Below are 22121 nucleotides of genomic sequence, written 5' to 3' on the forward strand. Positions count from 1 at the left end.
AGTCACATTTATGTCAATACCAGCAACTTATGTTCACCGCTAGAACTTCTCATACCTTCATAAATTGTAGTGGACTGAGGTATAGTAGACTAAGAACCATGACGTCAGGGTTCATCAGGGTTCAGCAGGGTTAATCAGGGTTATTAATCTCCGCCGCGGCTGATCTACACGAGCGCAAATTTCTCGTAAAATTCTTCACACTTCGTTCACAACTTTCCACGCACTCAACAATCAAACATGACTGACGTTTGGAACGATCCTCCTGTCGAATCCGCTTACGAAGACCGCCAGACCGCATCACCTCCCCGTCCTGCCCGCGATTACGATGACGACGATCAGGACGCACCCGGTCTGAGTCTGTTCGTGTCCGGACTCGACCCATCCGTGACCGACGACGTGTTGAAAGTCACATTTGGCGAGCACGGTACGGTCGACAACATCAATATCATGCGTGAACCGCACACCAAGATATCGCGCGGGTTCGGATTCGTGACGTTTACGGAACCGAACTCAGCTGCGGTCGCGATGGAAGCGCTGCAGGGTGCGCCGATCGAAGGCAAACCCATCAAGATCGAGCTCGCGAAACGAAGCAAGCCGAGAACGCCGACTCCGGGCAAGTATTTCGGGCCGTCGTCGTCATCATCGATTTCGTCCCGCAGACCGTACTCTTTCCGACGAGACCGGTATGACAGACGCGACGACCGGGACAGATACCGTGACAGACGTGACGATTTCGACAGCAGACGGTACGATTATTACGATAGACGTGAACCTGACCGGTATGAACGCGAGAGATACGATCGGGACCGGTTCGATCGACCGGACAGATATGGCTCGTCCTCGTATTCGGATAGACGAGACCGAGATCGTGAATACGACAGACGGGATCGTGATTTTGACAGACGTGACATGCGGGATACGAGAGACGTACGCGACATACGCGACATACGTGACATGCGCGACGTGCGCGACGTGCGCGATGACAGATACGCCCGGCCGCCACTTTCTGATCGGCCTTCGTACGACCGCGGGGACAGAGGGGACCGGGGAGACCGTCAGAGATCAGAGTATCGTGGATCACGGGCTCCACCGACCGGGCCTTCAGCAAGCCCTAATCAATCTCGGTACTACGATTATCCTGATTCGCGTCCAGAGAGACGATATTCCAGAGATTATTCTGATCGTGAACGAAGATATGAACGGTCTTGATCAAACATGATTCAAGTAATTGTTTTTATATCAAAGTTAGTCAAAAAGCACTCTTTTATATTCAACTCTTTTCCTCAGTTCAATCCTCAGATCAAATCAGATCTTTTTATTATGCATTGTAGATAATCCAGACTATCAACAAGTCAATTTCATCCAGACTCATCTGTCACTTAATACTACCAGATAACTCAGACTCACGACTAGAATCCAGAAAAGAAAACAGACCAAACAGAATCATACAGAGATTTATCGTAAGGGAATGTTGTTTATGGATAATTTACCGAATTCGATCGCATTTTGCTGTTTATATATTGAGATACCATACTGTAAACTGTTGACTTTATGACTGACTGTAATAGTGCTGAATACAAAGTGAGTGATTCGAAATAGCTGATACAAGATACATTTTGACTGCAAACACATTGTTTTTTTTTTTTTTGAGCCCGACAACATTTGTCGATTGTGCAAAGTTACTGAGAAAATAGAAACAAAATCAAACTGGCGCGAAATACTACAGGCAGTCTCGTAGCAAAAAACTTACTCTTTTTCATACACTTAACGACGGCATCTGCCTAACGACGGTCATAGCGGTCATCATATCGCGACGAACTGTATCGCTCGCCACGGTCACGGTCCATATATCGATCCCCACGCTCTCTCTCACGATAAGGCTCACGATACCTGTCATCCCTCGAGTCACGGTACCTATCCCCGCGATCACGGTCCCGATCATAGTACCTATCCCGGTCACGGTACTCATCTCTGTACCTATCCCCCCTGTCATCGCCACGGTACCTGTCATCGTATCTCGGTCTTCTCCGCATACCTCCACTATTATTCTCCCTTCTGCGCGGCCCGAAATACTTCCCCGGCGTCGGCGACCGCGGCCGGTTGCGTTTCGCGACCTGCACGCTCAACAGCTTGCCTTCGAGTTCAAACCCTTGCAGCCCTTCGCGCGCAGCATCCGCCTCGCCGGCATCGACGAACTTCACAAACCCAAACCCGCGGCTCTCACGACTGTGTGGGTCCTTCATGATTTCGCACTTCTCAACCTCACCGTACTTAGCAAACACGTCGCGAAGCATGTCCTCGCTGACTCGGACACTCAGCCCGGTCACGAACAAATTGTCGCCTGGATTCGCGGCTTCCTCAAGACTGCGTCATTAGTACCTCGTGATTGGATCAAAACAGTCATACACACCGATAGTCTACTTCCGCAGGTCTCTCATCTTGAACTGGTGATGCTGATCGTCGGTCATCGTAAGATTGATCTTTAATAAATCAGTCAGTCTACTACTCCATCGATAAATCATCATATTGCTTACCGTACGACTCTCGTGATCCATTCTCATAATCCGCCGTCGACGACATTTTCGTTATTTTCGATGAATTCGTTGAAACAAAACAGTCAAAAAGGAACCCTGCAAAATCTTGTTTTCTACACTTAATTACATTTTCATGGGGTTTGTACCGTTCATTGCTCTATTATATCCCACCTACACAAAACAATCATTCAGACAGAGCGGTTCGAATATCATGAACAACTTGTTCATGACGTGTAATTACCTGCCGTAAAACATCGTTTCGGTCCCAGCTAGATCGACACCGGTACGCAACGTCCATCAGCGCAGAATTGACTTGTTCCAACTGCTCGACCACGAACCCGTCAGTCGAGTGAGCTAAAGTCGCGTGGAAACTCGATAGTTTGGCTTTGTCGAGTTCGAGTGGCGGATACTCAATCTCGGGACTCGGTGTTCGTTCTCTGACTTCTAGCTCAGATACAGGCTCGGGCGCATTCTTCACCATCAGTTCTGGCCCAGCTAGCACTGGCACCGGTTCAAGCTCTGGCCCGGGAGCTACAGTTTCGGGAACAATTCTAGATTGCGCTTCAGGCACTGGACTCGACCCGTCAACATCCATCGTGTCTTCCTTCTCATGTGCGCCATTTGTCACCGGCTCATGCTCATCGTCATCAAACATGCGCTCAATCGGCGTCGGTCCGACCGGCGGCACAGTGTTAATTACGACTTCAGGCGCCACTACTCCTACCTCGCCTTGTGATTCAAGCACCTTTGCCATCTTGCGCGCCATTTTATCTTTGTAAATCTGTGCTCGCTGCTGTTCACGCTCGTAAACCCGGCTACAATCTAACAGAAATTGCGCGTCGCTAATCTCGTCCACAAAGACCTGTACATTCGCATACATCTCCGACGCCTATCTCATTAGCTCATCCTCTTTAAGTTTGCTTTCCCCACGTACCTTTAGAATCTTGTCTCGGTCGCCACCGACGGTTGAGTCTTCCAAAATGTACGATATGTCCTTCAGAAACTGCATTGGCATGCAATAGTACCCGTTCCACAACCGCTCTTCAATCACGTCCAGATCCATGTTGTGGTACTTCTTCCCCGTGCTGCGTTGCAAAATCATTTCGTTCTCCGCCACAACGTACTCGTGCTCTGTCTCCGGATCCAATTCGCTTCCGTCCAGCAAGTACCCGATCCAGTCATCGTCCTAACCTCATCAGCTTTTATCAATTTGTGTCGCCGAAAAAACTTACAATTGGAGGCTTGCGGAACCGTTTGTACCGTACTTTGAGCAGATCCATCAGCCCGCTAAGCTTGATCTTCAACTGGTTCTTCAGCCGCTTGTCCTTTTCTTCCTGCGCTTCTAACTCGGCTTTCGACAGTATTTTTGGAGGATCGGGAGGCGCCTTCTGGAGGATCTCGAGCTTCCTCTTGCGTCTGTTGTCTCGGTCAGGATACTCTGTCGGTGCATTACTAATGTGCCGCACGATGTCTGCAAAGAATCCATATCGCGCATCCTAACTTGTCAGCCATATACACAATACTCTGAAAAAACCTACGTATGTCGGACGTGGAATGTTGATTCTGTTGGCACTTGAAAACCCAAACAGCGTCTTGACCTCGCGCTCCAAATCATCAAACTCGCGCTCTACAATGCCAAGCAGCAAGATCTGTTCAACAGGCGAGATGCCCCGAACGAGACCGGTAAACGTCGTAAACGCCGAAGGAGAAAGAGTCCGGTACCAAGAGTCAATGTTTGGGATGTAAATCACGCTTGGCGTATGTCGTTTGACCTCAACAAATAGCTGCACTATCGCAGCTTCGACAGTCTGCCTTGTTAGACTCAACTTTTAAACTAGTACTTTGTTCTCACCGTCGTAGACGAGCCGAGTAATGTAGCAAGATCAAATGTCTGTACGTGGTAGCCTTCGAGATACTGCATCACTGCTGCGCCGACATATTCTTGTCCCATCCCGCTCGCTCCCGAAATAAGCAGTCGTGGCCGAAACACTCTCGCAGACTCAAACTCTATCATGGTCAGCACACCCAGAGCAATGTCTATGCCAAACCCACCTTGCATCATGTTCTCGCGTGCAAAGCCGTTGTCTGTCACGTCTTCTTCGTACATGGCTTCTTCTGCAATCGTCAACTTTTTCCGCCGTGGAATCAAATGATTCAGCATCTGCTTGATTTCTTCCATCACAGACCAAAGCAGCGGCTCAACCCGTTTGGGTAACGGTGATGCATTCGAAGCGGTTGATCGTTGAGAAGACGGAATAATTTCTACACCATTAGCTTAAGACATTGCACCTTATACACGCATACTTTTGACAGAAACTATAAAGTCTCGTGGCGAGACGTTAATAGTAGACGGATCGATCAGTAACTTCTCATTGCTGTTATAAATCTGAGGGTACCGTCTCTGAATCGCGTTCAAGGCGGACTCAGTACACAGCGCTCGCAAATCCGCACCACCGTAGCCCTTCGTCAACTGTGCGACTTCGGCCACAAACTCTGGCTTAAGCGGCGGCTCCCAGCCTTTGGTGTGAATCTCGACAATTTTTTTCCTGCCTTCAAAGTTCGGTAGTGGGAAGTAAAATTCACGGTCGAACCGGCCTGGTCGACGAAGAGCGGGATCAATAGAGTCTGGACGATTGGTGGCGCCAATAACAATAACTTGACCGCGGTTATCCATGCCGTCCATTAATGCGAGCAAGGTCGACACAATAGACGCATGAATCTGTTCCTGTTTCGAAGACCGAACTGGCGCCAGTCCTGTTCCTGTTAGTTTTTGCTCACGATTCGTATACGCAACACACCATCAATCTCGTCAAAAAAGATAATACTAGGCTGAGTATTTCTTGCCTCTTCAAATAACAGCCGTAACTGCCGCTCGGCTTCACCCACCCATTTAGATAACGCATCAGCACCTTTCCGCATGTAAAACGAGATTTTGCGTCCCTCGGTTGAGCAACTGGCAGCCAGCGCTCTGGCCAACAACGTTTTTCCGGTTCCAGGCGGGCCATGAAATAACACGCCTCGCGGCGGTGTCACCTTGAACCGTTGGAATACTTCGGGATACATCAACGGTAACGCAACCATTTCTTTTAACTGATTGATATGATCGTCCAGTCCGCCGACAGCAGTGAAATCAATGTTCATGTCCACTCCAAGCGGGTCAGTGTCAGACAAGTTATTTTTGCGCACAAGACCAAGACCTCCGGCAGGATTCGTGACTTGTTCGAGATCGCCTAACGTCTGGGCCCGGTTTGCCGAGTTTTTGACGCCAGCTTCATCATCCGACGAGTCAGAGTCTGCGGCCCCGCCAGCAGCTTCTAGCCCGTTGATGCCGTCTCGAGGTTGTAATCCGAATATGGATGGAACTCCTGCACCGCCAAATGGGCCGAAAGTAGAATGTAATCGTTTAGATGAGGCCGTAGTCCGGCGACTGACAGGCGGCATAGAGTCATCGTAATCGTAATTGTCAACTACTGGTGGTGCAAAAATCTGATAATTGACTTGTCGTCTGGCGCGTAGATTTTTCCGTCTAGTCGGCTCTTGTGAATCATTCAATTCGGCTAGCTCTTCGGCCAGCGTCAAATCACGATCCTCATTTTCTTCTTCTTGTTGATGATCACGCGATCGAGTGTTTACTCTTGGTCTTGTTCGAAGACTTCGTCGCCGCGTGTTCGAATCTGAAAAATCTGAATCGTTTTGAACAACAAAGCCGCTTTCGGACTCTGAAGACGACCCCTCGCCATCGTCATCTTCGTCTGCTGAAGATGACTCAAGGTAAAACTCTTCATCTTCGTCTTCTGAAGTATGCCGCGAATGCTTGTTTGAAGAGGTTGGTCTGTATGATTGTGTTTTTTGTTGGAGTAATTGCTGCCTGATTGAGGCCGAAGACAGTTTACGACCGGCAGAAGCAGACGTGGATTTTTGCTGAGTTGATGACCGCCGTGACGACCGCGATTTTTGAGCATCGTTGTCTTCGTCTTTGAACAGTTCATCTTCGCTTTCTTCCTTTTCTTCTGGTTCATGATATTCCGCCTCTGCTACTGACTGTCGTTCTTCAAAACGCGCATCACCATTCGTGACCGCACGACCTTTAGATCTCAATCTCAGTTTAACCTTCAAACTTTTTCCATTCTGCCTTGTTGATCGTCGTTCGTTATAATCGTCATCTTCGTCATCATCATTATCTTCATCTTCCTCCTGTGCTGCGACTTCAACTTCAGATTGACTCTCTTCAGCTTCTGGTTCTTCTGGTTCCTCTTCGGCAATCTCGTCAACATCCAAATCATCATCAAAAAAAGCACTATCATCGCTTTCAGCGTAATTCACCCTCTTTTTCGCCGTTCTTGTATCAGGCAACATGTCAAAATCGTCGTCATTCCCACGCTTACGCGTTCTCTTGCGTTTGTTTGCCATTTCGTGCTTGTTGCTGACCTTCAAACCCAGTCAAATACGTTAAAAGATCCAAATATAACAACACTCAATCACACATCTACCGGACATGAACCGGGATCAAACAGTATGTAATGATTGATTGAGTGAGTGTGGAAGAAAGGCTGAGCCGCTTTGATCTTATAGAGCCACTAGACGATGTTGAGCAATAATCGGTCTTTACAGGGATTAGATACTTTGAAATTATGAACAATTGACCATTTTAAAGCACATTTTAACTGGAACGTTTAAATAACGTGAGCACAAGTACTTTGGTTTATGTAATTGTGGTGAATAGTGTACTCATAGTGAACACACGCGATATCACTCCAATTTCCACCAAATATCATTTCTGTTTCAATATTAACATCATGTTAAACAATTAAATCGTTCTATTTAATTCATTGTCATCTAATCAACCAAATTCCTGAAGTCATTCGCTACAAATCAAGTCTACAATCACCTTCAATCGTCGAAATAAAGACTGCTCCCCATCTAAATTCAGGGGCAATCCCATCTCATTACGTACTGTCCTTTGTTTACATTCAAATTGGTCGTTCTCGAGTCCAACTGGCAGTCTTGGCCAGCTAAATGCCGATTATGTTGATATCCGGTATTCGTCATACAGACCGAAGCATACGCAATCATTCTCTACCACTCACCACCCAAATACGCGCCTCGTCAAACCAGTTCGTACTTTACTTGTTAATTGACGTGTCGCGTCGCGTTCGCGACTCTTTTTGTACACTGTTAAATACTCTCTTTTGATTGGCCATAGTTCACTTGATTTTAGTGAACCCTGACCCTGATATTTCACCACACTACATACACTCTTCTACATCTCTACTCACACGCCACGTCTACACAGAGATCAATCCAATTCATATTAAAATTATATTGCCTTCTATCCCCTGTTCCCCTACAGACATCAATATGCAAACCACCCGATACACTCAATAACAAAAAAATGCAATCCAACCTTGACCAAAACTTCTCGTAACTTTTTTAAAACAAACGCCAGCTCACAATTCCTCGCTCAAAACACTCAACCATCCACTCCCAAAATCATTCCGCAATGACTCAACCCGCTTGCGGTACTCTTCTCCCTGTCGCGCCCAGTCGTGCTCGTCTGGTGGCGGCATAGAAGGTGGTGAAAACGATTTGGGGGACTTTAGCGAACTGATTGCGCTGCCGCTGGTCTTGGTGCTCATCTGATCGTCCCCGCTGTCGGGTGAATCCAACTCAACCACCCGGCGTCGTCCGGGCCTTCGTTTAGCTCGTGGCGTCGGGTTCGTGATCTTGATTGCCGGTGGTGGCCTTATGGCAGTCGGTGCGGCCATTAGATTTTCAGTCTGGTCTTTCTTTTGCGGCGCTCTTTGAGGGGACGGTGTGCGCTTTGGCTTTGTCAAAGTGTTGGAGTTCTTCAGAAAACTGAAACCTTTAATCATAGGTAACAAATCTTCATCTTCTTCCTTACTTTTAACCGCCGTAACCTCGCTGACCGACTCATTTGCATTAGACATTTTAGCCACCGGAAGTGGTACTGACTCTTCCACTCTCTCGTCCAATTGTCTCTGTTCCAAAATCCCAGGCAAGTTCCCGTCCAGCAAAATATCTTGGTCATATCCTGGCGTGTTTCTAAACAAGTTGAATATTGTGATTCGATATGAGCTGTGCGATTTCACAAACGGATTTCCCAAAACCCAAATTTCACTCAAATTTGGCGCACCAGTCAACCGTGCCAACTCAGTCGGATCCGTCAGCTTGTTGTCTCGTAAATCCAATCTCTCCAATGACACAATTCGATCAAGCCCCGCCAAGGAGGTCAGCCTGTTCCCTCTTAAGTTAAGTGCTGTAATCGCAGGAAGAGGATAGTGCGCTAATGAATGTAACGACGAGACTAAATTGTGACTAAAATTGAGCGAAGTCATCAGGCTAAGGAATGACAGCGCTTCGGGAATCGAGATTAATAAGTTGTGTGACAAGTCTAAAGTTGCGAGTGAGTTGCCCAGCGGAATCATTGACTCGTTTGACACGCATGAAATTCCATTGTCGCTTAACGAGAGATGTTTCAAAAATTGCCAGTTTGAAGATGTAAGCGATGCGTTGCCGGTCGGCATCGCGTCTAGCGTCGATGTGGCCGAGAATGTAGAGGACATGGAGTTCGATCTTCGATGTACAGTGGACGATCGTGACATTGAACGTACTCGAGCCGGAGACGCTGATAAAGACTGTACCTGGCTTAACGAGTTGGTGCGCGCGCGCGATCGTGACGTTTTCCGTTCTAACAATGTTGACGCAACTTCCTTATCAGCATCTTCATTGGCTACCGCATACGTCGGCACCGGAGTAGAAGTTCGTGATCTCCGTCTGTCCATGTCGTCCAGTACTAAATCGCTAATCAACTCAATTGGGTCATCCATTTGCCCTCGCTTGATTGTCAAAGTCCGAATTTTTTCAGAAACCGTATCCCAGCCAAAAAATGCTCGAATGTCCACATCGACCAGATCCAAAGACGATAAGTTTTTGAAAGTGACTAAAGGCACTGCCCTGTCGAACGGAAACTCTTCAAACCCATCAATCACCTTGGCTTTTGGGTCTCGTGATAGTCGCAACGCTGGTATTTTTGTAAATGCTGAGTATAAATATTTGAGGTCTTCATCAGTAGTAGCCTTGATTTTTTCTTTTGAAGAGAATGACATTATACTGAAGATAGCAGACATGCCTGACATTGTGCTTCTCATTGACGACACACTCTGTAATGATTTCACATCCGACGGTCGATTCAGAGTACGTTGATAGCTATCGTGTAGAAACGATACATAACTTGACGGTGAACCTACGGGCTGTATAGTTTCAAGTCTAATAGACATTGGTCCGACTGACAGCCCGAGATCCTTAAACCGATACAACAAATAGAACAGATGATGGGGCGTGAGTGAAATTCTAGCAGTTTTAGATCGTGAAGGAACAGTCAAGTTCTGTATTGACGATTGAAAAATTGACGGTGTATCTTTAACGGACCGACGGGTGCTTGCGAGCTGAAGTAGTTAGAGAAAGCCAGTTTTGTATAGTGGGTGTACACGTACCTGTCGTTCATTTGCCCGAATAAATGAAGCCAAATTGCGAACGTACAAATCTCCATCTATTGATTCCGGCATCTTTGTATATATATTCTATAGTGATTAAGGATGTGTATGTGGCCACCAAAAGCAATTGTAATCATTAGTCTCAATTGAAAACAATCTAAACTTAAGCAGACATAAGTATATTGCTAGTTCATATGTTATTCTTGTCCTTTTATTCTATTGTTTGCCTTATTCACGCATTAAAACTTATGGAAGACACAATGTTAAAATGTAGCGATTTCCTCCAAAGTTTGATGGGTATTCAAGAATCAGAATAGAGTTTCGACGTTTTAATTTACCCGGCCTTAATTACTATTTATATAGTGAAGAAGACACAGTATATACATTTTATATAAAATTGTTGTTTGTTATATATAAATTACTTCTCAAATAGCTAATAGATAAACAGTCAATAATACAATATTTTACTCTTATTTTTATTTTTGCCATTCATAATCCAGTTCTTGCCTGTCAAATCTGACAGATTTCCATCCAACGCCCGATGCCGCCTCCGCCTCAGCATGTAAAACTATGATGGCAGTTCTCCGCGGCGGCGCTCAACATCATGATATAATGGATTTTTCAACGTTCTCCGAAATGCTCTTTTCCAATGCGGGGCTCTATCCGACTCTTCTTTTCAACCCAAGTTCTGGTTTTAATTAAATATTACTATTTCAAAAGGTTAGACGTTTGTACCTCTGTGAGCCATGCCTTACGACTTGGATCCTGATCATGCTGGGATCACTCCTCTCAGTAATACCAAACAGAGGCATAAACAGCCTACGCTATCTAAAAATGGTGTGCGAATGGGAAGACCACCAGGCACTAAAAACAAACCAAATCCCAATGGTCCTAAAGTAGGACGTCCATCGCTGAACACCATTTTTATGCGTCAATATCATTCTGTATCCTCTGCTAATACCACACCTGATGAAATCAATGATGTGCCAGCCACTAATCTTACTGATTCGTTACTGAGACCTGGTATAATGATTGCTATTACGTGTTAATATGTACTGATCACAATGGTAGATCAGCATCGTCCAAAAGATATTGAGCTTAATCTCGATTTACCAGATGAGGTCAAGTCTGATCTCGGACTGCTGCCATATGATCCATTGATCCGATGCAAACACGGATATCTAGCCAAGCGGCAAAAATGCAAATATGCTGTAATCCCTGTTTATTCTAAAGAGGAGAGATATTTGTTTGTGCAATTGATAATCGACAGACCAGTTACGACGTTAGACTTCAACGTGCTTGCAGTCGCTTGGAATTCTTACGCAGATGGAAGATCAGTTTTTTACAAGATGCCAGAACATCTCCGTGTTTATTACCAATTGATCTGTGAAGCTGCATCGAGCTCTTCAAATACGTATGTTGCAGATGCTGACATGTCATCAAATTCAGTGTACACGGAGTTTGGCAAAAAGCTGATTGCCGGTAATTCTTCAAGCTTGATTATAGCTTCAGCTGTTTTAGCCTTGTATGTACCTGGATCAGATGTCACGGTAGAATCCCTTGTGGCCTCTCAAGCTGGAGTATCAGCTAGAGCACTGGAAGATCTCGTGAGCTCAATAGATCCAATTCACATACAACCAAACGAAGGCACAGACAATGGTGAAACTAGTCAGAAGAGAATAAAGAGACCACCGCCTGGCAGGACGTTCAAGCTGAAAAGGACGTTGGATGATGCGAACGGACGAATGGCACCAGTCGACGTTGACCCATCTTACCAGATGCACGACGTACAGTCATGGCATTCTCAAGCAGACGTTGTTGAACGAACACCAAGAGGATCTCTCAACATCGAGAATGTAAACGACACGTTCTTTAATCAAGCGCTGTCTGCCCCGTTTGTTGCTGACGCTACATACTATCTTCCTTCTGCCGCGGCCGCTGCTGCTGCTGCTGCTGTGCAAACCTCCGTGCCAAACTATGTCATTCATCCAATTCCAGCTGATGATCCCGATCTGCAACAGAGTGTTGCTACGGCAACAGTTCTGGGTACAGACGAATTTGGTTATGATATCCGAAGTGTTTACGGGTCTTTAGCCGGCAGCATGAATGTTGAGAATCTGGACAGCGCTGAAAAGCAGTCTCGATATTCACGGTACTATTAGTTTTTTTAATTTTGCTTTACATTCTTTATTGTGTGTTATTAGCATGTTCTTGTTATTTGTTCATTTTTGTTTGGGAATCTTGGCGTATCAAGGTGTATATGGAAGTAAAGCACCACAAGTCTACAGACACTGGTGCAAACATTTTTACTTTGTGGGATGATGGATTTTACGGGCGGGCAATTTATAGTAATTTTAAATTTCAATTGGAATTTAACTGAACTATTTGTAGGAGTACCAGACTTGGAATTGCTGTAAAGAATTTAAATATAGGTTTGGCATGGTTTTTCATGCTAAGCGCAAGTATTAACACTTAATATATTTTACGACAGTCTAAGAGTCTTCTTTATAATACAAATTGAGAGTCAATTGGCCTACTAAACAATACGTCTTTGCTAATATCATCGACGTATGACAAATGCCAAAATGTTTCCATTTTTTAAAATCAAATCCACAAACGCCGAATTATATAGTTGTTTCGGTTTTTTTGTTCATCTATCGGGCTTCAAACTGAACCATGCGTCTCGTGCGTTGCTTGTACAAAACACGATGGCCACACTCCTTGCACCGGACTGGATCACTTCTGTTAAGCGTGTTCGGAGCAGCACAGCTCGCACACAAGTACGTGATTGCAGCAATCGGCTGGTATGCGCGCCCGGAGGCAGCAGCACTGGCTGAGCCCTGAGAAGTGGGAGGAATGAATGCTTCACGATTCATTTTCTTTTGTTGAGTGTATGCTTCTACCGTTAATGCAAAGTGACAAAAACCGTCTTAAAAGCAATACTTACTGGAATTAAATAAATCAAATTAATCTGACTCGATGTTCTGCTGGTTTGCAACACGAAAGTTGGTTTGAAGAGCTGATGGGAGAACTCATAAAACTTTTGATCTGTTACAAAGCAAGCCGCAAGTGGTGAGGCTGGATGTTCGTCACGCTACAATAGAACAATGTAAATTCGCTTTTCTTTCTAACGAGGATTTTTTGTATTGCACAATAATCTATTCTGCGTGCAAATGTGATTTGGGAGTAAATTGGAACTAGAGGTTTTGTCTTTACATTTGAACGGTATTTACCGGAAACAATGCGATATATGCTCTCTACAAGCACTTGCTATTTACTAGTAACTGTACGTAGAACTTGGCTGCAGCTTATTTATAGACGGATACTTCTAAAAGTCTTACTGTATTGATGTAGTTATAAGTTTGCGATTTGGTAGTTCGACTGACTACTGTGAACCAGTTACTGTGCCGGTAGTACGTTTTCATTCATAGTCGTCGGTTACCAGCTCGTGCCCCCATCGTTGCGTCAATCTTATGCAATACAACTTGATTGACAGTATTTATGTGGACGAGTTTAAAGCAGGAAACTTGAATTTTTCACATTGCCGGCCATGACTGGGTATCGTCAAATTACGAGTCTTAAAACTACTCTGGCTGCCTCTAAATTTTTATGTTTTACTAATTTCTGCTGTACTTTAATGAACTGTGATCTCAACAACAAATTGTTTACTCTAACATGTGCTATAGTACGCCTAAAGTTCAAGTAGTGATTTAGAACCGGGTTGGACTTTCCGTGTGGGGTAGACCTGTCGTGCCCCGTTCCTCCTGCCTTTCTCCCCACCCCTTCCTTATACAGGGCTTGTGGGCTCGGTAACAATCGTCTATTTCCGACCCTGTCTTATTTCATACCGCCATCCAATTTGTACATTCGGCTTTTCAGCTGGCCGAGCATCTTTCGGCGAACAGGTGCACGTGTCCCTGGTAAGGATGGAAAGCCCAGGGAACGCGGGTGCGATCACTACCGGCCTTCTCTCTGTCTGACTTTGATCTGTCGGTTTCTTTTTTGCCACCTTGTTCGGGGATATGAGCTACGGTGATGACAGGCTACCTATTCATATTCTGTTGAAGCGTCTTAAACTGTATCATTCCTTTCGGGATTGACTGCATATACTTAGATTACTGTGCGCCTCGGTCGTCTTTTTTTAACAGGAGTTACGGTAGCGTCTGCTGAAGCGGGGTCTCAAAAGGCTGCAGTTCAGAAGGTCACCCAGACGACGGTGCAGATACATTCCAATATCTTTGGTGTTGAAGTTTGTTGACCCTCTGTTGTTGACCGGTTGGCAGTTTCTAGTGAGTTGATCTTGCAGTGGTCGTGTGAACTGGATCTTACATATCCCGGGGTTTTGCAGTTGAGATGAAGTCGGGCCTTGTCCGGAATCGCTGTTGGTTGCGGGAAGTGTGACAAGCAGCTCTTCAGCTTGGCCAGTGCTTGTGCACAAGTGAGAAGCAAATAAAAAAGAAAAAAATATGAAAATATGAGTTGATTTTGTTCGCTCTGTGTTTAGTAGTCTACTGCTAACATTTTAAAGTCATACATTGCTTGTGCCGAAGTCACATTGAGAATCTTTTAAGAATTCTTTCTTCATCGTTTGTCTGTAATCATGAATGAATTGTTTTTTTGCCTTCAGAATATGGTCAATTTAGTCATAAATATTTTAAAGTATCTGTTAAATTTGGTACGTATCGACAGTATTAAGACTTTTGTCAAGTGGTCGTATGTGTTCTACGCGAGTTATGCACAATTTTGCCTGTCAATTCTGTTTATACATAACATAACTTATTACAGACAAAGCATATTCTTGACTAGCTCTTTGGAGCACTTGAAGAGAAACATTAAAACATCTAAGCAATCAACTATATACTTCTATTATTGAAACTACTGAACATGAATATACTGATGATCTGAGCTTGCACAGTTTTCAAATTCGGACTAGCTATCTTGATAGTGTGTAGAACATAGTAGACGTCATCAATGGTAACCGGAGAGTTGAACTTCCGAGAGACCGGAGACTCGCAGTGGAGTTTTAATTCAGGGTCGACAAAAATACTTCGAGGCTGTGCAGCCTGGTTATATTATACCAAAATAATTCTATACTGCTCAAGTATGAGCTGCACACTATACTGGACTCACCAATATTTTCAGGGGCGACATGGCGTACGCACTGATCTTCGTGCCCTGCCTACATTGGCGCAAGTGCGCTTTTAAATGTATATCCTAGCAATCTGTACACTCGCACTTGTACGTATTGCACTAGTTTATTGTCCGCAGATTTCTCACATAAATACACACACAGACCATTCATCCTGGCTCGTCTTAGAAAGTTATTCCCGGGAGGATCATCCCCAAACTCTTCAAGCAGACAATCACCAGAACAGACTCCTGCTCCGAATACGCAACCACTACTGCCAGTCTCAAACGGACCAAATTTTATGATTGTTCCAGTTGAAGCTGTTCGTATGCCTCCAGTAGTCCCATTACAAAGCCATCCAGGCACACAGCGGTCAGGAATCTTGTTTCACAACGTGTCCCAAGGTTCAAACCTCTACCAGCGTGTGGTTTTGATTCATGGAGGAGCTGGTCCTGCAAATACTCGTTTTGATGCTGCAATAACTGTGCATCACCACCTCGGCGAGTTTCCGCCACAAACTTTTCCAGTGTCAGACGGGTACTTCAAAGCGTTGGTACACCTGAGTCCGGGTGAGAATAATTTGATGTTCACATTTGCTCCAGGCAACCTTGGTGGCTCACCATGTTCGACTCCGTTGAAACTCAACTATGTACCCATGTTACAGAATGCACCGCTTCATTTGGCAATCATGGTTGCAAGAGATAGCAATTTTACATTTGATTCCCCTGACAAAAAGAAACAGCAGGAAGGAAACGATTTGGGTGTTGCAATTAAAAAACTGCGAATGGCCGGCTATTTGTGGCAGGCATTCACTGGTGAGCAAATGGCTAGAAATGGAATGGGCCGACGGACGTTTAGACTTGACGAACACTGGCTGCCAGACACGTTGTCAAAGACCGACTCCAGATCTAGGATGACTGCTAAAGTTCACATTATTCGATCAGACAAGACTATGCATGGTAGAAATACTCGTTCTTTTTTGATTTTTATTTTAGCTAACAGCTGATGTAGAAATCCGGGATCCTGATGTCGCGCAGCAAAACAAATCTGCCAAACGAGCAGGAGATTTGTTTGGATATGCTCTCGACGCAATTGCAAAACACGGCGAGCCATTTGGCCCAACACCGGCTGGACAGGAGACCCATATTGCAGTATTGATTCTCGACAGTCATTACGACAGCAAAACAGATTTGGTTCAAGGGCATGCCGCTTTAGGCGGTGGGTCTGGGCATGTCAAGTTGGCGATATTTGGCAGCCACGCCCTTCATAGTTGGCCAAAGTCTATAGAGGAAGTTGTTCCTGCTGTATGTTCAATTCGTTCAGACATTGCTTGTAGCTGATAATGTAACAGTTTATGGATGCTGACAAACCCAATCTCAAACAGGTCGCACACGACATGGATCGACCTTATATGAACTTTCAATGCGCGGAAGTTGGCATCGGCGCCATGCTTCATGAAGTTGGCCATTTGCTAGGCTGTCCACATCAGCCATCTGGTATTATGCTCAGAGGTTATACTACGTTACGTCGTAGCTTCATCACACGAGTGAGTACTGCTGATGCTAACTCAATCATGTCTGACTTTTTGCTATAGGAAGTGCAACTCAATGGTGAATCGAAAAGTTTATGTCTTCCGAATGACGAATGTGCATGGCACAGGTAAGTCTATGTAATAGTTTATGAGTCGTTGTTAAGTTTGTAGACTTGACTTGCTCCGATTCAGATGTCATCCTATGTTTAGATTAGCGTCAGAACCATTGGTGCCAAGAGAGAAACCTATGGTTTATGTGGTTGAAAATGGTGTGATCGTGACTTCAAGTACAGGAATCTATCTTATTGAAATACACTGCGACGGATGGTGCAGAGCGCATCTAGAGTACCCGGATGGTCCTCAACGTGAAGTGTTTCTGTACGAAGGTGAATTGCGGTCTTTGCTGCCCAAACAGTATCAGGACTCAAATAAGCCAATCAAACTAGAGATATTGGCTCTCGGGGAATCTCAGTCTACGATCGAAAACTTCAGTACACTGGCAGTTGGATCGAAGTCCGAGATTGGCAGGAGCGCTGTATTTGACAGTATAATTGACTCGCCCGGCTGGTCGACCAACTCAACTAAAATCCGCGTATTGTTTCGCAAGATCTTGCGAGTCACAATCTATCACGGTGCAGCTGTCGATGGACTTGAGTTTTTCTTTGACAGCGGCTCCGCTATGTTTGGTAAACGAGGGGGGTCGCCGTCTGATTTCGTGCTGGAGGCAACAGAGCATCTCGTTGGGCTGCATGTTCGAACCGGCCTATGGGTCGATGCCGTGCAGCTAATCACAAACTTGAGAAGAAGGTGTGTAGATTGTATGAAATGCAGATTTTTGTACTAACAAGCAATATAGTGCAATATACGGCCACGCTACTGGTGGTACTCCAGCAGACTTGATCGCGCCACGGGGATACAATATGATCGGTGTGCATGGCACGGCAGATGTATGTGAATTCGAGAGAAAATTTGTGCTGAAATACTGACGTTATGCAGAACTGGTTAACAACGGTCGGTATCATTTACTCGGACGCTATTTATGGAGCATGATCTGAATGAAATCAATCTGATATCGCAGTTTTGCGACTGACGCAGTTGTCTTAACATGGTTTTTCAATCATTAATAAAAGCCGACAAAGAATTTCCTGTTGTAGCTTTACGCAAACGCAGAAGGCACTTAGGCGCTTGAACCCATCGTGCCCGTGTATGCTTCAAAGAATACATGGTGAACGATTTCGTAAAATCATGGCGACAACACAGCGTCGGTCTCAAGCGTCCAGAGATCTTGAAACTTAGTCATCCAAGATAATTTAGTATTCTCTGCCAACAAGTGATCACACTAAGCGTAAATTGGATATTGACATCACAAATGCAGCTAGACGGCTGATCAGTGAGTGCTAGTAGTATGCCGTGTAAATTATAGCATTTTCAGGGGTAACCACGAAGTTTGAGCCGCATGCACTTCGGAATTAGATTTTCTTGTGCAACTGTAGAGCGAAGTAGACAAGCAGACGCATGGCGAGTTGATCAGTTTAGATATCGAATAAATAAAGATGGAATTAACTGCTTTGTGTCGTCATAGATTGACAGCGCGATGTGCGACTAGCATGCTTTCGTCGCCGTTGCTGAAAATGCAAACGGTTTTGTTTGCGAAATGTACACAGACGACCGTAACCAGAACCAGAATGGAGCTGTCAAGTTGGATTGCAAGTGCACGGTATGCTAGTACGAAGGCACCGTTGCCCAGCAACGGAAAGAAGCCAATTTCGTCGCGGCCATTGAGTCCGTCTGATTCAGCAAACCAGTCTACAGATATTGAGAACGACATCAAATACAACGAGTTAATGAACATTCCACCCGGCGAACGGATGCGGATGACGCCGGACAAGAAGGAAGTTGTAGAGGAGGGCATAGATTCGTTTGCAGACCGGGTCGTGCCTAAATGGCCGCTTTCAAAGGAGACGTTTCCGTCGCTGCCTCTGCATTTAATTCGGACGCCGAGAGTCGGGCCAAACCTGACGTTTAAACAATTGATGCGTATTTTGGAAAACGCACAGGAGCCAGAAGTTCTGCTGTATCAAGCTGAACCGCATAGGTTATACTTCATCGTGCTGTACTGTCTGAGTTTTGTGTTTGCAATCTACGGGCTTTTGTTTTTGGACTGGGCACTTCGAGAAAGCATTGAGATTTACGTCAAGTAAGTAGTTTTGATTTGCACTTGATACTAGCTAATGGTTACAGTAATTACGACGACCTGCCGCCTGTACACAACTTATTCTGGCTCATGATCCGCACGGTCGTCAGTCTAGCCTTGTTCGCAGTCCCTGCAGTGTCAGCCTACGTCCTACTCACGTTCCCGACACGACTGATCAGACGGATGTACTACATTCCAGCCCGCAAGAGCGTTCCTGCCCACGTCAGGTTCACGGTGCACCCGCTCATCCCGCGCCAGGCATCGCCGGTCATCACGTTACCCGTGTCGCACATCGACCGCGGCAAGAACTCCGGCAAGAACAAGGTGTGGACCGGGGACGGCATATACGGCACCGCAAGTCGGTCGCAGTTTATGATTTTCTTATTTGAGAAAGGGTCGAAAATCCCGTACGTCGCGGACAGACAAGGTTGGTACTGGGGAGATGGACGAGTATGGGACGTGTTGTTTGGCAAGGAAAGCGTTGAAGAAGCTGAACGTGGACTCAGTGGTGACGATCTGATTAAAATGGCGGAACGACAACGACGGTATAACATTGCGTTCCCGCCAGAAGAGCAGGCTGAAGGTTTACCTGAAGGTGGGAAGTCAAATGAATCAATTGCAGGAGCAGCTACAGGTTTAACTCAAGTGCCTAAACAGAACGCGCCTAAACAGAACGCGCCTGCAAGCAAGTCTGTTCAAGAACCGAAGAAGGGGCCAAAATCGAAAAAGACAAAAAACAAACATTAAAGAGTGTTTTACAAGTTGTAAATAGTTCAATAATTGTAATTACATGCATCAAAGTCGTCTATTCTATTCTTCACCACCAGGGCAAAAAATCTTCGTTCGCGTCTCTTCTACAATGATTTTGTCTTGGGGACAGCAACCAGTTCGTAGAAAATTTCGTCAAATCGGCTGAGTTTCTTGGGTGCAATAGGTGCGGCGACTGCAACTGAAGCAGCTTCAACAGCTTCAACTGGAGCGACGGGAGTAGGTGGACCGACATGTGCGACTGGTGCAGCAGGAGGCTGGATAATGGTCTCAACGACCTGGGGGGGTCTGATCACGACCTTCGAGATTGCTATATTGTAAGCTAAGTTTCCACATGTAGGATACAGAATACAGGACTTACGTCGAGGCGGGTTGAATGTCAAAAGCTCATCAAAATTGATAATAACCTTTGGTTTCTGAATAACTGGCTTCTCAGGAACCTTTTCTTCAGTCTTATTCGGTTTAGGTTCAGCGATTTTAATGTTTGACAAGTCCAGTTTCTCACGGCCCTTAATTAAGCCAACGAGATCCTTGATTTTCTTTTCCTGGACAGTACCGAGATAAGCGAGCACGTCTCCCTTTGTTATTCTGCCTTTCGGTCCAGACGCAGAAATGTTCTTGAGCGCGTCTTCGGTCGAGATGTGGTTCGCCTCTAGTATTCCAAGTACGGACGGGAACAAGACCTGGTTCGGATCAGCTTTGGAGCCATCGACCGGTGCTGCTTTCTTGGGAGCAGCGGATTTAGATGTAGATGGCGCAGCTGGTGCGGGAGATGCAGCCTTTGCTGGTGCAGAGGCCGGGACAGGAGTAGGTTCTGCCGCCGGGGCAGATCCTTTCTTGACCGGGTCGGGAAGTGTGAGGGTTGCGATGTCGTCGCCAGGTTCTGCAATGATACCAATAGTGTTTCCGACCGGAATTTCTTTAGCGCCATCATTTTCCTGTAGCTTATTAGACGCAATCTCTGCAATAAGAACTGTGCATACAATAATTTTGACTAAGATACCATCATCTTGAGCCTCGACGTCCATCTGAGCCTTATCTGTTTCTACTTCAAGAATGATATCACCAGCACTGAATGCTTCACCTGAAATCATTGTCAGAATCGTCCTTTCTTTGGAGTGAACTAAACACTGACCTTCTTTCACTTTCCAAGCTGAAATTCCTCCTTCAGTCATAGTCGGTGACAATGCCGGCATAGCAAAATTTGAAGCAGCATTGTTCAGTGCACTTGTTCTGAATGCTATTGAACGTCAGTAAAAATCAACAGCCAAACAGTTTACGACTGACTTCGATAACAATTTCGAACTAAATTTGAACGAGCGATTCTTGCGACAAAAACCATTTCTATATTTCAGAACACCTCAATTGACCAGCAATTTGTGTTTTTATTTCTAAATGTGCAATGGAGTGGGATAGAAAGATGATAAAATGTGGGATGAACCGGAACTCGCGATGGGCGAATTCGGGTGCGTCGACCGGACAAGGCAATGCGTCTATTGCCGTCTACTACCGTATATGAGGGTTTAGTGTCAATAATTTATTACTACTACACACTATTTAATGCTATAATCTAGATTCACTTGTGCTTCTATTAGTACTAAATATGATTGGTAGTCGTGGATTAATGTAAACTTCCTGACAATCTTCATCTGCAACTCCATTTTCGTTGATAAGTACTGCGAAATCAATGACCTGTATTTGTTAATGATGGTCTCCCTGCATCTGCTTTGATGTATACCTCTTTGAGTGATACCATCGGTGCATGCCATGTTCCTAAATCGATTAGGGGCTATTCACGTTGAATCACAATAAGCTAACCTGCTGAATACGTAACTGCCTGGTTACCTTTAGCTACAAATGCCTTCACTGTGTTTAAATCAGGTAGTCCATCTATACGGTCATTACCTACTATTCACACTCTCACCACTCTATACTCCTACCCGCACTCTTCTCGGCCACAATCACAAGATACGAAACATCTTCTGCCAGACATCCCATTGGCAGAAACGTCTGAGTCGAGAACGGGTGTCGCTCCAACACGCCAGATGAATACTCTCCATCATATACCCCAGTCCGTTTCATCAATTTGAACGGAAACGAGCTTCGAAACAGATTTACGTTCGTAGTTGCAGGCTGTCCACTCGGGGCATGTGCGAAATTGTTAGTAAAAGCAGACACTTTCGACAACTTGGTCGCAGTGCCGTAATTTGCTGGAATGTTTTGCATGGTCTGTAGTTGTTCATAAGAAGACACGACACTGCCGAACTTTTCAAACGCGGCCGGAGTCAACGGCGATGCTTCAATAGGACTCGTGCTCTTTGCCAGTGTCAACTTAGCAATTGGCATTTCGAGTAAAGTCACTGCTACCAGAATCGAGGAGTGTCAAGTAGACTCAATCGACATCTCTCGGCCTGTTCAAAACTCAGACGGAGATCGCCGTGTCTCACCCCGA

General features: G+C 45.3%; 10 protein-coding genes across 10 annotated transcripts; 4 read left to right on the forward strand and 6 right to left on the reverse strand.

The window, feature by feature from the left end:
• Positions 1-237: 237 nt before the first annotated feature.
• On the forward strand, positions 238-615 carry V1512DRAFT_201521 (putative transformer-SR ribonucleoprotein; the record flags this gene model as incomplete). The annotated part of the gene is made up of 1 exon (XM_066913219.1): positions 238-615. A coding segment is annotated over one exon (378 nt), but the record flags the coding sequence as incomplete, so codon positions are not given.
• An 880-nt stretch (positions 616-1495) lies between these two features.
• Positions 1496-2616, reverse strand: V1512DRAFT_5313 (uncharacterized protein). The gene is made up of 3 exons (XM_066918429.1): positions 2535-2616; positions 2411-2480; positions 1496-2364 (listed from the first exon to the last, which is right to left on the reverse strand). Exons 1-3 carry the CDS (start codon positions 2578-2580, stop codon positions 1782-1784), a joined length of 699 nt encoding a protein of 232 aa, XP_066774049.1. The 5' UTR covers positions 2581-2616; the 3' UTR covers positions 1496-1781.
• A 102-nt stretch (positions 2617-2718) lies between these two features.
• V1512DRAFT_201734 (uncharacterized protein) lies at positions 2719-6944 on the reverse strand (the record flags this gene model as incomplete). Its single annotated transcript, XM_066913225.1, has 8 exons — positions 2719-3423; positions 3469-3720; positions 3767-4030; positions 4073-4342; positions 4387-4541; positions 4587-4796; positions 4839-5288; positions 5333-6944. 8 exons carry the CDS (start codon positions 6942-6944, stop codon positions 2719-2721), a joined length of 3918 nt encoding a protein of 1305 aa, XP_066774050.1.
• An 892-nt stretch (positions 6945-7836) lies between these two features.
• V1512DRAFT_255997 (uncharacterized protein) lies at positions 7837-10326 on the reverse strand. The gene is made up of 2 exons (XM_066914908.1): positions 10049-10326; positions 7837-10000 (listed from the first exon to the last, which is right to left on the reverse strand). The coding sequence occupies exons 1-2, from the start codon at positions 10118-10120 to the stop codon at positions 7982-7984; spliced, it is 2091 nt and encodes a 696-aa protein (XP_066774051.1). The 5' UTR covers positions 10121-10326; the 3' UTR covers positions 7837-7981.
• Positions 10327-10557: 231 nt separating this feature from the next.
• Positions 10558-12429, forward strand: V1512DRAFT_256000 (uncharacterized protein). The gene is made up of 2 exons (XM_066914909.1): positions 10558-11071; positions 11120-12429. Exons 1-2 carry the CDS (start codon positions 10795-10797, stop codon positions 12208-12210), a joined length of 1368 nt encoding a protein of 455 aa, XP_066774052.1. The 5' UTR covers positions 10558-10794; the 3' UTR covers positions 12211-12429.
• A 76-nt stretch (positions 12430-12505) lies between these two features.
• Positions 12506-13047, reverse strand: V1512DRAFT_256001 (DNA directed RNA polymerase). The gene is made up of 2 exons (XM_066914910.1): positions 12996-13047; positions 12506-12944 (listed from the first exon to the last, which is right to left on the reverse strand). The coding sequence occupies exon 2, from the start codon at positions 12922-12924 to the stop codon at positions 12703-12705; it is 222 nt and encodes a 73-aa protein (XP_066774053.1). The 5' UTR covers positions 12925-12944; positions 12996-13047; the 3' UTR covers positions 12506-12702.
• Positions 13048-15183: 2136 nt separating this feature from the next.
• On the forward strand, positions 15184-17989 carry V1512DRAFT_256003 (putative peptidase family-domain-containing protein). Its single transcript, XM_066914911.1, has 8 exons — positions 15184-15286; positions 15342-16135; positions 16188-16480; positions 16528-16722; positions 16771-16835; positions 16879-17514; positions 17564-17654; positions 17704-17989. The coding sequence occupies exons 2-8, from the start codon at positions 15478-15480 to the stop codon at positions 17755-17757; spliced, it is 1992 nt and encodes a 663-aa protein (XP_066774054.1). The 5' UTR covers positions 15184-15286; positions 15342-15477; the 3' UTR covers positions 17758-17989.
• Positions 17990-18581: 592 nt separating this feature from the next.
• On the forward strand, positions 18582-19648 carry V1512DRAFT_268977 (uncharacterized protein; the record flags this gene model as incomplete). The annotated part of the gene is made up of 2 exons (XM_066917551.1): positions 18582-18904; positions 18949-19648. 2 exons carry the CDS (start codon positions 18582-18584, stop codon positions 19646-19648), a joined length of 1023 nt encoding a protein of 340 aa, XP_066774055.1.
• Positions 19649-19662: 14 nt separating this feature from the next.
• Positions 19663-21110, reverse strand: V1512DRAFT_256009 (uncharacterized protein). Its single transcript, XM_066914912.1, has 4 exons — positions 20957-21110; positions 20805-20909; positions 20653-20753; positions 19663-20607 (listed from the first exon to the last, which is right to left on the reverse strand). Exons 1-4 carry the CDS (start codon positions 21009-21011, stop codon positions 19756-19758), a joined length of 1113 nt encoding a protein of 370 aa, XP_066774056.1. The 5' UTR covers positions 21012-21110; the 3' UTR covers positions 19663-19755.
• A 75-nt stretch (positions 21111-21185) lies between these two features.
• Positions 21186-22073, reverse strand: V1512DRAFT_218201 (ureidoglycolate hydrolase). Its single transcript, XM_066913620.1, has 4 exons — positions 21610-22073; positions 21488-21559; positions 21408-21442; positions 21186-21361 (listed from the first exon to the last, which is right to left on the reverse strand). The coding sequence occupies exons 1-4, from the start codon at positions 22013-22015 to the stop codon at positions 21233-21235; spliced, it is 642 nt and encodes a 213-aa protein (XP_066774057.1). The 5' UTR covers positions 22016-22073; the 3' UTR covers positions 21186-21232.
• Between the last annotated feature and the right edge of the window lie 48 nt (positions 22074-22121).

This window comes from Lipomyces arxii (genome assembly GCF_038497795.1).
Source record: "Lipomyces arxii strain Phaff 12-163 unplaced genomic scaffold V1512scaffold_1, whole genome shotgun sequence".
Taxonomy (NCBI): domain Eukaryota; kingdom Fungi; phylum Ascomycota; class Lipomycetes; order Lipomycetales; family Lipomycetaceae; genus Lipomyces; species Lipomyces arxii.